The 12,541-nt window shown below is 36.7% G+C and overlaps 2 protein-coding genes across 6 annotated transcripts; one reads left to right on the forward strand and one right to left on the reverse strand.

Moving 5' to 3' along the window:
- The first annotated feature begins 4,427 nt into the window (after positions 1-4,427).
- On the forward strand, positions 4,428-5,838 carry LOC103323900 (cell number regulator 7-like). Its single transcript, XM_089047146.1, has 4 exons — positions 4,428-4,784; positions 4,952-5,023; positions 5,300-5,509; positions 5,629-5,838. The coding sequence occupies exons 1-4, from the start codon at positions 4,703-4,705 to the stop codon at positions 5,682-5,684; spliced, it is 420 nt and encodes a 139-aa protein (XP_088903272.1). The 5' UTR covers positions 4,428-4,702; the 3' UTR covers positions 5,685-5,838.
- Positions 5,839-5,855: 17 nt separating this feature from the next.
- On the reverse strand, positions 5,856-10,706 carry LOC103323890 (putative disease resistance protein At1g50180). Of its 5 annotated transcripts, none has more exons than XR_001677219.2 (4): positions 9,521-10,706; positions 6,677-8,479; positions 6,389-6,592; positions 5,856-6,194 (listed from the first exon to the last, which is right to left on the reverse strand). XR_001677219.2 is itself a non-coding variant. In XM_016791413.2 (3 exons), the coding sequence occupies exons 1-2, from the start codon at positions 10,569-10,571 to the stop codon at positions 6,681-6,683; spliced, it is 2,850 nt and encodes a 949-aa protein (XP_016646899.2). In that variant the 5' UTR covers positions 10,572-10,705; the 3' UTR covers positions 5,856-6,188; positions 6,677-6,680. The 5 variants fall into 5 exon arrangements, 2 of the variants coding, with proteins under 2 accessions (XP_016646899.2, XP_016646900.2); XR_001677220.2 differs by having other exon boundaries at positions 5,856-6,188; positions 6,389-6,545; positions 9,521-10,704; XR_513557.3 differs by having other exon boundaries at positions 6,389-6,545; positions 9,521-10,704.
- Between the last annotated feature and the right edge of the window lie 1,835 nt (positions 10,707-12,541).

A 12,541-nucleotide genomic window follows, 5' to 3' on the forward strand; every position in this document is an offset into this window, starting at 1 on the left:
TCACGCATAATATAGTGCTCACGAAATTTAATATCAAAATCAATCCAAGCTCTCTCTCACTCTCTCTCTCTTTTCTTATTCTTATGCAAGCTGCTCCCATCCGCATGCATGTGAACTCCATTTTGGAATTCTCAAATAATTCTTCTTGAAAGGAATGAACATCTATTCCTATTTATAGTACGAATAAGAGTTTGGGCTAAAGATGAGAGGTAATGTCGGTATAATATATAGCATGCGTTGTCAATTAGCATGCGATTATGAAGGAAATGCTGCAAGCTACAAGAAATGGTAGCATGATGTGTCTCATGCAATTAAAGCGGTTATTAATAGCATTTATCTGTACACGCGAGATCTATTCCCCCTCTCTTATTATTTACATGTAATGTAAAAATTTGAGTCCCTTACTTGTTAATGTCAGGACGACTTCTTGTGAGAGACTGGTTGAATATAACAATTTCAAGGAGGATAATTGTTTTCTATACTAAGTGACGGACTTTCAAGGAGGATATTTGTTTCTGTAAATGCATCGAGGCCTAGTGTACGGGCTGTTATATTTGATTCATTTCCAGTGGTTGTACACTTGTACTCGTTTATAGAAATAAATTACGCCAAAACCAAAAGTTTTATTTGCCGAAGGAGCCCTGGTCGGATTGTTGTGTTCATTTCTGCTGCGAACGTTGTGCTCTCTGTCAAGAACATTCTCAGCTCAAATCTAGAGGCTTCGACCCTTCGAGAGGTTCTAATCTAAACCCCATGTTAGCACAATCATCAAGTTATTATGAGCCTTAATTATCAATTTTATATCATTATCATCAACATCATTTGGTCCTAATTACAGTTAACGCTTTTATTTCGTTTTTGTATGTAAAATTTAGGTTGGATCATTGGGCCACCAACTTCTGCTCCACAGGTATCCATGCACAAGTGATCTTGAATATATATACTTTGGCAGACAAAGGCCCTGCTAACAATTTTTTTGTTTGTTTAATTACTCACTTAACAAACGCCCTGTTAACAATTATTAGCACAATCATAAAGTGTCACGCCCCTAACTCGGGATATGATGGAAAAAAAACCCCACACTCTGTGTGCTTAAGAGATGGTGTCATTCTGTCACACCCCGGACTCGAGGTACGATAGAAAAAAACCCTATGTCCTACATTAAAAAATAAAAATAAAGGTTAAATTAGGGTTTAAAATAAACTTTTCTTATAAAAATAACTCCAAAATCATACAAGAGTAGAAGAAATAAATAAAGTTCTATCACTCTTATCTAATTCAACCTTGGCTCGCCTACCACCCATCTTTTGGGTTTTACAACTCTAAGGTCTATAAATGGGTGAGTGAAACCACTACTCAATAGGGACATAAAATTTTCCACAGTAAATTGATATAACTAAATTAAGTGACATGCAATCACATAACAAATAAAAGATAATAATGCATGAATGAGTTTTGATTCTACCCAACTCATTGATCTATATAATATGACAAGCAAATCTGCATGTCCTATACCATGCATTTTACTACTGTAATTCTGTATACCCAATTATATAAACTAACACCCATCTCAATCATCCCATAATTCCCCTTTTGCTAGTCGTCTTGTTTAAGTAATTGATCTTCAAGCCCAAATTACCTAATCGACAATTATATCGCTGATATCCTAATCTACTGTGCACATAGGCTCGCCTGAACTTGATCCTTGTACAATAGTCAGACTCAATTGCACAAAAGATCCTTCATATTACATACTCTTTTCCTAAGTTCTTTATTAACCCCAAAAATTCCAACCATCATCGATAACATATGAACATATCAAAATTAATAAAATAATTAACAACATGTAAACAACCAATATCAAGAACATTAATCAAATTATAATATTAAACATAATATAGTTCTCACGAAATTTTATTAAATCAATTTCTGTAATGGTTGCTCAAGACACTCCCTACCTCGATTCTAAAATATAACTACAAATTAGTAAAACACAAGCAAACCTCTTCATCTCCTCCGATATCATATTTCCTTGCATCTCTCTTTTACTTTGTCTTTCCCATATTTCTTTCCTTTTTCTTCTTCTCTCTCTCTCTAAAAGAACTATCACCTTGTAGAATTGAACAAATAGTGAAGTAGGCTCCTGTTTATGGTAATAATAAGAGTCGGTTAAAGATGAGATAGAAAGAGAATGTCTACATATCTAGTATGTGGTGTCAATTGGCATGTGAATATGAATGAAAGGCTGCCAGCTATAAGCATGAGGTGTTTGAAGCTCTGCAAATTCAAGATATAAAGATGACAACTCAGTAGGTGATGGTGTTTCTAGGTTGACTGTAGTAAAGTGACGTGTCCAACAATAGTATGGGCCAATTAATTAGCATATTGCCATTATTGTTGTTGATTATTTGATTTATCATTAAAGATAAATATATATCCCTCAGGGACACTCTTTAGGGTCTTTTATGAATTTTTTTTCAACTATTCAAACTATTTATTTTTTAAGTCTATATTCATAAGTCATTCTTGTAAAAACTTAGACAAATTATAAACCGTTTCGGCATCCAATTGTGTCATATAAAATCAATGAACAAGATGCTTCAAGAAAGTACTAAAATTTCAATAATTCAATTGAGTGGTCAAATTATATCAAGTTCAAGTGATTTTTTGTAAAGATGATATTTGAATGATTATTTAAAACATAAATGGTTTGGATTAGTGAAAAACAATGCGGAGTGAGCGCTACAAGAATGTCCCTCAGATAAATTTATTTGAGGGATCCCTCAATAGAAGCTCACTGTTTATATATATACACATAAATTCTCCTATGCGGATATCCGGATGTTATTATCGTGCGGACGCCATGTATTTTATATTACTCCTCTCTGCTTTTTACAATGGCATCAACAAGATAACAATATGCGGACATCCGAATAACAGAATAACTGTGAGGGATCCCTCAAATATACAGAGAGCTTCCATTGAGGGATCCCTCAATAAAGTTTATTTGAGGGACACCCTTGTAGAGCCCACTCCGTATTATATTTTACTAATCCAAACAGTATATTTTGTAGATATTCATTCAAAGACCATCTCTACAAAAAATCACTTGAATCCGATATCATTTGACTACTCAATTGAATTATAGAAATTTTAGTACTTTCGGAAACCTGTGTTCATTGATTTTGTAGGACATAATTGGATGTCGAAACGGTTTTCAGTTTGTCTAATTTTTTGCAAGGATGATCTATGAATGTACACTTAAAAAATAGATGGTTTGGATCGTTGAAAAAAAAATCGTAAGGGACCCTAAATGATAGGACCCGACCCAAAATTCATTTTGGAATTCGTGTCGAATCCCATGCGTGTTCAACACTTGGCAGGTATTGGTCACGAATGACTAAAATATCTTTCATTGCCCTATCCCAAAAACTACTTTAGGGTTTGACTTATACTGGATCTCCCCTGAAAAAGAATAAAAACCCAGAAATCTACCTACACAGCAAACACAATTTTTTTTTTTTCAAGGGTTCAATAAGCACAAAGGTATAAACCACACACCAATTAGCAAAAGTTTTAATGAGCTTCAAGCCCCCCGTTTACCAACATAAGAAAGTCAGCAAATTAATCATGACATAACTGAACATAACAAACAAATCATAAACTTGCAGTTACACAGGTTAGTCTGGGTTGCCTACGTACCTTTACTGAGGGATCAAGCCACACATAGTTCTTTCTACCACAAATCACAATTAAGATAATACATAAATGTTCAATTAGTTTATCATCGTACATTTGAACACTTATATAACCAAACCCTTTTACCTGAAAGCCATACTTGTAACCATCTACATAGTGCATATGTCATGTAATCACACACTAGGGGAAGGGGAAATTGGCTAACCATTTGTGTAGACAAGTCGGGGAGGTGGCTATGGATCCTGGCCAACCCTGTGCAGATAATATGAGCAGAGTGACGAAGAATATCCAGGTGCTTCTCCAGAAAGCACTTAGATTTCTTATGACAATTTCAACATATTTATAATAAAAGCGTTTTATAAAAAATACTTATGAACATAAGTGCTTCATAAAGAAGTAATTCCAAACCAGCCCTAATAATAACATGGCGGATTTACCAAGAGAAGAAGCGTATGTCTATAATTTAATCAATTTCACAGTGTTAACCACACTCCACAATCTGCTTAGCACACCCTGAATACAAGTGATGATCAAATTACTCAGCACACACAAGTCAAGGTGTCATCTACTCAACACACCGTGCCTCATCACAAGGACCACCACGTGTCCAACCGTTCCAGCTGTACGTGGATAAGGACCACCTTTGTCCTATAGGGTTTCCTCTAGTCAGGTAAACCAGTATATAAACCATTGTATTGATTCTTTGTCAAGCAAGGCAGAAGGCAACCGTTTATACATTTTTCGAAAACATTTCATTCTCTCTTACATCTCCTCTTACATTGCTGAAACTTTTCCATTTCCAGCAATCTTTTCAAAGGTGGATGGATGTTGGGGGGTGTATAAATAGAAAATCTTAGGAACCACCAGCACTTCTTTTTCTTTGGTTTGTTTTGCCTTGCATTTGAAAAGAAAATTAATTGTTTGCATCTTTTTTTTTGGGTCGAATTCTGATCTCAGAAAAGGAAACAGAGTACAACAAAGCCAAAAGCTCAAAAAGCAAGACATGGACGTTGATTATGCCGATCGCCCTCAGCAGTCCAACTGGTCGGTTGGTCTTTGTAAATGTGGGGAGGATGTTACTACATGTAAGATATAAATTCTCTCTCCGGGTAAAATTTCCTTTGTCTATTATATTTACCTGACAAGTTAATTTTTCATTCAAAAATACCAAGTAACATTTTTTAGCACTTCTTTTATAAATTTATACATCTACTCAACCAACCCAATCAGTGAAATTGATCTTGTGGTGTAGGTTGCATCACATGCTTTCTCCCATGCATCACGTTCGGCCGAATCGCAGAAATTGTCGACGAAGGACGAAATTGTAAGTGTCACAAGACCAAAAAGATTTCCCAAATCTATAAACATGGCGACCTTATTATTTATCCCCTTAAAGTGATTGTATATATACTGCTCTCTCACATTTAGTTCTCTAGTAGTAATCATGTGATCACTTATTGTGAGAGAACGGTTGCAATCCATAGACTATTGTATATGGAAAAGTTAATTTCTCCTTACACCGTCTGCGCCTGACTTTAATTATCAAGGTGATTAGGTCAATGGTGTGTTACTAATTGGTGGTTGGATTTTCTAATTTTAGCTTGCCTTTCCCATAGCATAGTGTACGGGTTGTTGTGCACGCTGCAGTGCCAGTGGGTCTACTCATGCATGTATAGACAGAGATTGCGCCAAAAATTTGTTCTGCCAGACGAGCCTTGTGGTGATTGTTGTGTTCATTTCTGCTGTGAACCGTGTGCCCTCTGCCAAGAGCATGCTGAGCTCAAAACTAGAGGCTTCAACCCCTCCAAAGGTTTTAAACTAATCCTACATTACACACATATGCCGTCATCGTATAGTTATGACCTTAAATTTATCATTATCGGTATCATTTACATCAATTTTTATTTTGTATTTGTTTTTATGATATAGGTTGGATTGGGCCACCTACTGCTGCTCCACAGATGCCTCCTTCGATGATAAAATGATCGCTAATCTACTTGGCAGACAAACAATGTAGTGTTTGTCTTCGCCATCTCTTTTTTGTTTTTGTTTGATGGAATTTGCTTTGTGTTGTATGAATATATATTGATGTTGATAAAGGCTATAGTTTGTTTATATACGTAATTTTGTGTTCGGATACATTTCACATCAACTGGTTTAAGGAGTAAAAAAGTATTATTAGAACATTGTAATTTGTAATTGCATAAAAGCAAGAATTGGCATTCCTGTCAAGTTTTACACCGTCAAAATATGAATGTTGATCATGATCACCATCGCCCGCAGCAGTCTGAATGGCACAGTGGCCGGCCTTATGACGTGCAGAAGATGCTACAACCTGTAAGGAGTATTATACATGCAGCCAAATTTGAAGCTCTTTTTCTTCAACTCAGAAGATGGTACAACCTGTAAGAAGTATTATCCCTCTGCTCAGCAGCTGAGCACCATGATGACACAAAGTGTGGCCTTACTTTTTCAATGTCAAGTCCCAGCTGCAGCTACCATAACACAAATTCAGCACTTTTGCCATACTTGAACCTTAGATAACTTGTTAACATGATCAACTACAAAGAAAATCCTATAGCTTATGGAATTGTTGTTCACATGACAAGGAAAAGATTTGACATTTCAAAAATCTTAGGTGTGTGTTAACAAGCCTTCAAGAAGGACATCCAATGATCAAAAGTAATACCTTCAATATTGTTTCAAAATCCCAAGCAGTAGGCTTTAAATTTAAGCCTCTCACTCATAACTCACGCACCTATGAGCTCTCAAACTGAAGAAAGAAAACAGAGCAAAACAGGGGAGGCAATATTGTGCCCTCTGTGCTTCACCAGCATGGCCTTCAACTGCCACACAAATCTTTTACTAGTGAACGACATTAAACATTTGATACCTAGAACCCATTTCACTAAGACATGTGAATCAAACGAGACAAAAATAAGAAAGAAGAAAAAAGAGAGAGAAATTAAGAAATTACCTTTTCAATGCATTGGTGGGTCGTAGGGTTCTCCAATTACAACGGAAGGCACATGTTGAATTTTACAGAAATCCTCTCCATCTTCCTGAATCCTACTATGGAGTTCTCTAGGCATCCCGAAAATGGTTAGTTCCTTGAGATTAGTAAGATATGTCAGCCCATCTGGAAGCGTAGTCAATCCACTGCAAAACCCTATTCGCAATCGCCAGAGACTAGGCATGGCTCCTTCCTCTACCCTCCACTCTGTTATTTCGTCCATACGAAAAACGGAAAGAAATTGAAGGGAAGGAAAGCCTCCTTTGGAGAAAGCCAGTGTCTTTGTATTCTCCTCAAAAACTTCACTTATAAGGAGCAGAGTTGTTAGGTTTGGCAGCTTCTCTAGTATTCCCATTTGGTCGTCCATGAGACTACAGCTACACAATTCTAACTTGGTGAGGTTTGGATAGTTGTGGAGCTCTTTTGGTAATTCTGCTGTCGGCCCATCCAGCTTCAGTTTGTATATAAGACGACAACTTGATACTATTTGATTACCCTGCTCCTCATAACTTGTATTCCTTACAGAATAATAACCATTGTATACAAGTAGAGACTGGATACGATTAAGCGTGCTGCCTACAGATTTCAAGATTTCCTCCAGATTTTCCAAGGGAAGTGACAATCTTATCTGCAGTTTTAGGAGATTGGTTAATCCAGCAACATCCTTCAAATCACAGTACTCACTTGAAAGAAAATCTAAGGTCTGTAAGTGGCCAAGAGTAGATAGCTTCAGGTTACCACTTGCTGTGTAACGCCTTGGTAAATATAAATGCCTTAATTGCTTCATTTTCCATATCACATTTGGGATGAACAATTCGACATATCGAACACGGAAATCAAGAGTTTGCAAGCATATCAAATTACCTAGGGATGATGGAAACCTTTTTATTTTGCTATCCCTCACACTTAGAAACCTCAAGTGGACCATATTCCCAATTTCACTTGGCAACTCTACTTCTACTTCATCAACATCTTCAACCTTCAAAACTCTAAGCACTTTGAAATCCGTCAGCGGAGATAGTAATACTTTTTCACTTCTTGGCCTCCATTCTCCTAAGACAAAGTATAATAGAGATCTGACGTGGCCATTTGTTTCATCTCTTGATGAAACCAACCTATCAGCATTCTCATCCAAGTAGATTGCAAGTCTTCGAATTTTCCCCACTGGTGTTCCCTTGGCTACCATAGAAGAAGTAACAGGATTAGTTGCCTTATTTTCCTGCAAAGAATAGCCAATCTGGAGAAAGCTTTCCTCTTCTGCCTTTAACAAACACAAGTCTCTTATAAGGTCATGGATCTGACATGTTTTTATTGTCCCAGTTGAACCGCTTCTTCCCACTTGAACCACACACCTTTCCACCAACTCAGTTAAGCAATTGTGTGCTATATTCTCCATTGTTTCCTCTAGACTATGTCTTCGTTGTCTCAATGAGATAAGACCTTCTGCCATCCATAACTTAGTTAATGTGCTCACTGAAATCTCACGGTCTTCAGGATAATGGCCTAAATATAAAAAGCATGGTTTTAAGTGGTACGGTAGGTCATCATAGCTCAATGCCAACACCCATGATGCACCTTCATATTCTTGTTCATGACCTCTGCCTCTCCTTATGTATGCATATACATTCTCGTTTACCATCTCCCATTGTTTAATAGTGTTTTTTGTGGAAAGAACTCCGGCAAGCACAATGATGGCAAGTGGCAATCCTGCACAATGTCGAAGCAACTTCCTACCTAATTCTCTCATCTTAGAGTAAATTCCCGAATCTGAAAATAAGCAAAGGAAAAACAGCGACTTGTAGTATGAGCAACCGTACTATGACAATTTATCATAAGGTATCCCTTGCTTAACGATTTAAGAACTACAATTAGAAAATGTAGAAAGTTTATCAGAAGTGTCCTTTGCAATAATATAGGTTCGGATTCTATAAAAAGCATAATGCATAATGGACAAATGACAAAAATTAAATTTTGACAAACCCGAAAAATATGTTTGGGATATATTTTCAAGGGAACATACAAATTACAATATAACGATTTCATTTGGTTCGGTTTTGACAAAAATCACGGATGAAATCGAACCAAATCGAATCAATTTAAGATGGTTTAGTTCTACTGGTTTGGGCATAAGCCCAATTGTTTTCCCTTTTTGCATTTTTTCAACATTGTTAACCCAATTACAACAACACCAAATAAATAAATAAATAATAATAATAATTGACTAGCCTTTTTTTCTTTCCATTTTCTAGCATATCAAACCATCCTGAAACTCCATTTAAAACCATCCTAAAACTCAACATATAATTAAACTTCAAAGTTCAATAACTAAAACAGCAAAATATTCAAATATCAATAAATTCAAAGTTCCACATCAAACTTCAAATTCAACATCCATATATAGTTATTATCCAATGAGATGACTACACGTGCATAATAAAATATAAATAGATAAATATACAAGTGGATGGTTTGGTTTAGTTTAGGCCGGATTGCAAATGCTATAGACCAAACCAAACTATTTACGGTCCGATTCGATTTTAAAACCATTTGACTTTTTCTTATCCAAAATCAAACTAAACCAGTAATTACGGTTTGAATCGGCCGATTTAGTTGGTTCAATTGATTCCCACCCCCTTTGCTAAGTGCTCGATGATATTTGAAAACTGTAAACTCCCAACAATTCTTAGGAAAAAAAAATATATAAAAACCTTTCTATCAGCAGATATAGGGCCTTCCAAATTTTGGAATCGCTTGGCCTCTATATAAATAAGACTGGAAAACAAATATATATTAAGGTTGAGAAAATACCGATATCAGGCCTTCCAAATATTGCTATCTTCTCTAATAGTGCCAAACTCTCATTCTCATTTAGTGGCTGGAGTTTGTGGAGGAAACAATTTCTATTTGGGGGCAAAGCGACTGCTTCATAGCGTGTTGTGAGTAATATTGTGCTCTCTGTTTTCTCATTTGGAAATGCAACATTCAAAAAATTCCACGTCTCGATACTCCAAACGTCATCAAGTATCACCAAACATCTCATTTCTTGCATGACACAAAAAAGCTTCTTTGCTATTTCATCATATGTCATTTCCTTAATATCTTGTCTTTGTTCCTTGGTAGCAGAAATGAGTTTAATGAAAATTCCTTCCCAAACATTTCTTATTTCACACCGTTGAGATACACACACCCAAGCAAAACTATGAAAATGTTGCCTAACATTTTTGTGATGATAAACCTGTCTTGCAAGGGTGGTCTTCCCTAAACCACCCATCCCCCAAATAGATACCACTCGATGACGATTTTCATCTTTTACTAAATGCATAACCAATTCTTCAACGTTGTACTCTAATCCAACAACATCCCGTTCAATAACATGAGAATAAGTTCGCCTCAGTAGTCGTTGCCTCTCATGCAATTGCAAGAAAGATTCACCTCCAACCTCTGTTGGTACCCTTGCAATATTATAACTTTGCAAACTTAACCTCAAATTAGAAATTTTGGCAGTAATGTTCTCAATTTCTAACCCAATCTTTCGAAGATCAACCCCTTCCCTGAAGATACAGGCAAATCTTCTGAGAATATTCTTGATGCCCCTTTTCTTCTTGGAAGCCACTTTCAAGCCATAAGTTTCAATAACATCTTCCAAATCATAAGCAGCATCTCTAGTTTTGGCAACCCAAACTTGTACTGTTGCATCTTGTCCTTGTCTTGCGTCTGCATCTTTGAGGAAGCCCTGCATCAATTGTAGCTCAGTTTGTGCAACCTCAACTTGATGGCTCACTCCAGACAAGAACTTGGCTTCCTGAGTGGCGAAGTCTCCGACCCTTTCGAGCACAAACGAAACAACTGCCTCAGCCATGCTATGCTCTCCTTCTTAACCTCTAGATTCAATTTTCAGATTAATGAGTGAAGTCTTCTCTGCACTCTTTCGTCTATGTATGAATTCCAGCCAATCAATTCAATTTCAAGTTTCAACCCAACAATAACAGCTTTGACGTTTCCTAACCACCTCAAGTTTTGTACGTTCAACGACTAAGTCAGTCGTCTCCAATAATTTCCCCGAAGAATGCAACTTATCATCCAACAATTAATGCAAGCTTAACTTCTTCGTTAAATATTGGACCCAAAAAAAAAATCTTATCTGTTAAATAATTCTTTCATCCTAACACAGCTGTGACATGGCCTGTCGCTTTTTCCATCTTCTACAATATTCAAACGGAAAGTTTTTAGTCTATATTGGTGTTCCCTCTTTCCCATCTGCCTGCTATTTATTGCTTCTAGTCTCAAAAATCTCTTTGTTTGCATAGTTGAATATTCAATTGTAGTTTGCCAACAACTATTCAGATACGTTGGGAGGAAAGAAACCCCAGGAGGGAAGGGGAGGGCCACAACCACTGTGATAATCTCGCATTGGCGTAGCCAACATCTTATTGCCGTCATGGGTGAAACTACTCCAAGGGCTATCTTGGGCTGTGGGAGATTTTGGGGATAAAAAAAAATCAAATATATGTACACATACATATACAGAGAGCTTCCATTGAAGGTCCTTTGTAGGGCCCACTCCAGATTGTATTTCACTAATCCAAACCATCTATTTTCTAGATACTCATTCAAAGATCATCTCTACAAAAAATCACTTGAATCTGATATCATTTGACCACTCAATTAAGTTCTTGAAATTTTAGTACTTTCTTGAAGCACCGTGTTCATTGATTTTGTAGGACACAATTGGATATCGAAACGGTTTCCGATTTGTCTAATTTTTGAAATTATGATCTATGAATATAGATTTAGAAAATAGATGGTTTGGATCGTTGAAAATAAATTCGCAAGGTACCCTAAAGTGTGTCCCTCAAATAATTTTATTTGAGGGATCCCTCAATAGAAGGGGACTGTTATATATAAGGAGACTCAGGCTTCATCCGTCTTCTTCCCTTTGTTTCTTTTCTCTCCATGTAGGACAATTCTTCTTCCAATCATGTTTTGACCTACACTCAAAGCAACCGTCTTTCGCCTTGGATTTTGATCTTCCTCAATCAACCTCTCTCTCCAGACTTTGCTATAACACCTTCACCTTGAGAGACACCTCCGGGATGTTGAACAATTATGTCATGCGTCAGGATGTCTTGCATGACCTCTTCATACTTCAAGATTCCCTTCCCGAAGCTGAAAATATGAATGCTAAAGCTATCACCCCCAGCAGACCAATTGGTCAGCCGGTCCTTTTGGCTGTAGAGAATCATACATGTAAGATATGGGAGCAGATCCGCTGTCCCTATTTTTCATGTCCCTTCATATCTCCTTTTTAATTTTTTGACAAGTGCCCACCTACTATCCATGTGGATCGAGGTTTTGCTTTTGTACACCTCGACCAAACAAACCCGACCATATTTATTGGTTTTTATTTAACAATTATTTCCATGAAATTTGAACTCATAGAAGAAAAAGTAAAAATGTCTGTGGCACAACCCAATCCTAGGAACCAAATGACAAAGCTATGAAAATAATTAGTTGTAAATTAAATGCGTCGAAGTATATAGATATGTGTCAATTCAAACTCTGACTCAATACGCGTGATCAATAATGTAATCCAACATCTTATTTAAATAGGTATATGGATAGCATCAAACGTATCCGTGTTGACCTATTCTTGTTATCACTCAATTGCTCTAACACTTAATTTTTCCAATTAGCATATTCGCATTGTTGCTGTTGATGATTTGTTTTATCGTTAAGGAATTTTTTTCCTTCTCATTTTTGTTATCTATATCAGTGTCTTCAAAGGCAGGCCTTCGCTCACATCGGCACGCGCATCGAAGCGAGGTGGTA

Source organism: Prunus mume, linkage group LG2 (assembly GCF_029339155.1).
Source record: "Prunus mume cultivar Tortuosa linkage group LG2, ASM2933915v1, whole genome shotgun sequence".
Lineage (NCBI taxonomy): Eukaryota > Viridiplantae > Streptophyta > Magnoliopsida > Rosales > Rosaceae > Prunus > Prunus mume.